General features: G+C 37.0%; 1 protein-coding gene across 1 annotated transcript; it reads left to right on the top strand.

The window, feature by feature from the left end:
* The first annotated feature begins 2,141 nt into the window (after positions 1 to 2,141).
* LOC116849499 lies at positions 2,142 to 4,003 on the top strand. The gene is made up of 3 exons (XM_032826691.1): positions 2,142 to 2,513; positions 2,887 to 2,946; positions 3,044 to 4,003. The coding sequence occupies exons 1-3, from the start codon at positions 2,142 to 2,144 to the stop codon at positions 3,932 to 3,934; spliced, it is 1,323 nt and encodes a 440-aa protein (XP_032682582.1). The 3' UTR covers positions 3,935 to 4,003.
* Positions 4,004 to 4,009: the final 6 nt, after the last annotated feature.

Here is a 4,009-nt window from a genome sequence, read left to right as displayed (position 1 = left end):
AACTGTTGCAATTACTTTTGCCTACCCTTCATTTTTCGAACGTTGCGAAATCGAAATTCGGAATCGCGGGCCGCATCATCCCGCGCAGCGCCAGAACATCCGAAACCGAGCCAGGAGAACGAACAGCGCTGATTTCTCGTCAGATTCATCGATTGTTTCGCCAGACTTCGGAGACCCAGGGTAAACTCGGTGAAAAGCAGAGTGACCCAAAAGCGGAGTCATCACTCTGTTGATCGTCCACGTAAGTCACTGATTTTACTACTTTCAAATTTCCCTATATAGTTATTTATTGTGGACGTAACACCGACTAGTAGCCCTCGAGCTGAGTACGGATGTGTAGTGTGGGTGTATATCAGTTGGACACGGGGCAATTGAACACAGTCCAATCACAAGTCGCTGTTCCAAGGGACCCTACAAATGTCTCTAATCACACGGTGCTGTGATTGGCTGTGTCCAAATGCACCGTGTCCAAGTGCACCGCTTCCGTGTAGTGTTGTGTTGATAATTACGACAATTGGAATGCAACTTGTGTCGCCGTGTGCATGAAAGTGTCTAGGGATATTGCAATTGGAAAGCACCCACTGAAACTAGCCATATTGGGTGCTTTCCAATTGCTTAACACATCTTAACACATATGTACACAGAAATGCACAAAGTGTAACGTTGTGCACGATTCAATTGGAACAAAATGTATACTAATGTGTATATATGTCGGATAAGGTTAGGATTATTTTTCAATTATGCTTATATTTTGATATTTTTTAATAATAAATAATAAAATCTAAATAATAAAAAAGATATTATCCACTTCACGTCGCAAATGCCAGTCTCTTTTCAAGCCGTTACGCTTATTAACTTGGATTTTCACTAGAAAACACTAGTTTACACAGCCGACTAGTAGCCCTCGAGCTAAGTACGGATGTGTAGTGTTGTGTCGACGATTACGACAATTGGAATGCAACTTGTGTCGCCGTGTGCATGAAAGTGTCTAGGGATATTGCAATTGGAAAGCACCCATTGTCGTTCCAAAATTGTTAAGCCCGTATCAGACTATGGATTAAGATTGAGATTGTATTGAAAATTGGTGAATCAGAGGAAAGTTCATCAAACTTGAGCCTAATGAATTTTGCTCTGATTGGCTCAATTTTAATTCAATCTCAATCGTAATCTATAGTCTGATACGGGCTTTAGGCAGTAGCAACAGTGTAGGAAAATGGAAGGCCATTTTTCATCGCTTGAGATGCCATATATATTACTGAACCTGCTCTACCTCAAAATAATGTGCGGAATTAGCCGGAAGTCAGTAATTCCCTAGGATCTATTTTCGTGAAAAATGTAGTAAGTTTTGTTTTCTTACAGCATACTGAAAATGATTTCGGAACGCGAAAACAGCACTGTCAGCGCAATTCGGAACACTCTATACAGAGACTGGATATGAGATCCGTCCGCCATGTTTATGCTAAATCCTGCGAGGCAGAAAGACACACTAGTTTATTTTAACTCATAAGGTTTGTTCGCGTCGCATGCCCCAACGTGCTCCTACTCGCTCCAACGCACTCTGATTGGCCACGTCACCACGCGGACCAATCAGAGTACGTTGGAGCGTGTAGGAGCACATTGGAGCATGCGACACGAACAAATCTATAGTTTACTCTTTTCAGCTATACTACTGCACTACATTACTGTACTACACTACTACATTACTGCATTGGTGTGGCGAAGTACAGATGATGTGAGGTTAGAACTGCTGTGTCTACATCGTGATCAATGTGACTCGTGTAAACAATTTGGCATTTTAATATTAATAAGTATACAAATTACAATGACAAGAGATATTTATTAACTTTGAAACGTTTGAAACTGTGTTAAAAGTTAAAATTGATATGTCTTGTATTTGAAAATCGGAAATAGCATAAACATGACAGACCAATCAGAAGATGATTTTACGTATCCAATCTCTGTATAGTGTCTCTAGTGTTGTCCTTCTTCCACACCGAGACGCACTTTCAACCAGCGTTGCGCAGTCCATTCTATAGGTCGATGGTTAAAATGAAAGAGAGAGAGAGAGAGAAAGAGATCTTGATAGTTAGGTTGTGAGTTCGATATACACAAACAAATTTGAAACATATTTTTGATTGGAAATGAGTCTCGTAGCGTACGACAGCAGTGACGAAGGCTCCGAAAACGAAGAGAATGAATCTGCAGGAACAATTTTCGCAAACAATAACAATGACACAATAGGCGCTATAACAGTACCAACGATCGTGAAGTTGTCTTTACCCGCTCCTAAAGTGATTTCAGAAAACCCTAATGATGAAAAGGAAGAAGACGATAATACAGAGAGCTTTAAGAAATTTCTCGATATGCTACCAAAACCGAAGAATCAAGATTCAGCAGAAAATGCTGAAGAAGATGATAATATTCTTTTAAAGAAGGAGACACACATAAGGGATCATGTTATAAAGCCAGCTAAGAAACAGACAGTGAAAATAACAGTGCCTTCCTTATCAAAGGTAAGTGTCTACATGTCTATCTTAGAATATGTTTTATTTATTAAATTGGATAAAACTGAAGGAGTCCCTTCTCACCGATTTGGTTGAAACTTAGTAATATTATGTAATTAGATGTGTAGAAAAAGAATATAAAAGTATGCTCATATACTTATATGCTGTCAACATAACAGATTGTAATCTCAAAACCTGTCATCTTTTATCGCATCATAACTTTATTACGATTAACGAGCGATATTTTTACTTTTATGTTCCTTTTCTACGCATCTAATTACATAATATTACTAAGTTTCACCCAAATTAGTGAAGAGGAAGGATCTCCTTCAATATTACCTTAAATTGAACTTATATATATAAATATGATATATTGAATTAGTTTAAGGACCTCCAGGAGGAGAGTGAACAAAAGCCAATGATGATTATACAACCATCAGAAGTAAGTTTTTTTTGAAACTTTTTAAAGAAATTAACTAATTTATGCATATATACGTGTGCGTGTGTGTGTGTTATGCTTCAAATTTTTATGATTTTAGACAGGTTGTAAACTCTTTTCCATCTTGGTACCACCAAAAGAAGAAACTGCAAGCAACAAGAAAATTCTGATACCCCAATCTGTTAAGACATGCATGACAAGAACGAATATTCATCAGACAAAGACACTAAAAGAATTTGATACGAGTAGGGTAAATAATTCTAAGGCAGAAAAAACAGCTGTGAATAAATCACACAATGAGATAAATTCAGATGATGAAGAAGAGGGAGCAGATTTTTTTGGACTAACTTCAAGCAAAAATGTGTCAGATAATTCAACTATGGGATTGTCAGATCTAGAGCTGCGTTCTAATGATTTCACTGGCAAAATGAGTGATGAAGACACCAAACTCACAAAGCATGTGGAAAATAATACAACACATGACTCTTTCTCCACTAGTTCCATTACTTTGATAAATGACCAGTCAAGTAGTTCAAATAAAACATTGACAAGCAATATTATGAATTTATCTAAAGAAGAAATTATATTGAAAAATAAAGCAGAGGTCGGCCCAAAGCTACCTGTTCCTGAACAAGAATATAACATTGATACAGAAGGTAACATAGCTTTCGACGAAAAGGCCATTGAATACCTCTGTGGAAAGCGAGGTGTCAAACGCAAAGATAGAGAAATCGACGAAGTAAATATAATCGAGATAAACGGGGAAGATATCAAGCCAGATGAAAGAGAGTGGTTGGTGAAAGCGTTAACAGAGGAATCTGTACAAAGGCCAACTTCTATGCAGAGCTGTAGTGTTAATTCTCAGTCCAAGAAGAAGCATCAAATTACATATTTAGCACATCAAGCTAAAGCCATGGAACTAGAACTAAAAAATCAGTGGTCACAAAACAGAATGGCACGGAAACAAGCAAAATCGAAATATGGCTTTTAAAATCAGATATATATATATATATATATATATATATATATATATATATATATATATATATATATATATATATATATA

Source organism: Odontomachus brunneus, unplaced genomic scaffold, assembly GCF_010583005.1.
Source record: "Odontomachus brunneus isolate Ranch 3 - 2012 unplaced genomic scaffold, Obru_v1 Obru_scaffold_117, whole genome shotgun sequence".
Classification (NCBI taxonomy): domain Eukaryota; kingdom Metazoa; phylum Arthropoda; class Insecta; order Hymenoptera; family Formicidae; genus Odontomachus; species Odontomachus brunneus.
Note: the sequence above shows the minus strand (reverse complement) of the source record. Positions and strands in the feature narration are given on the sequence as shown.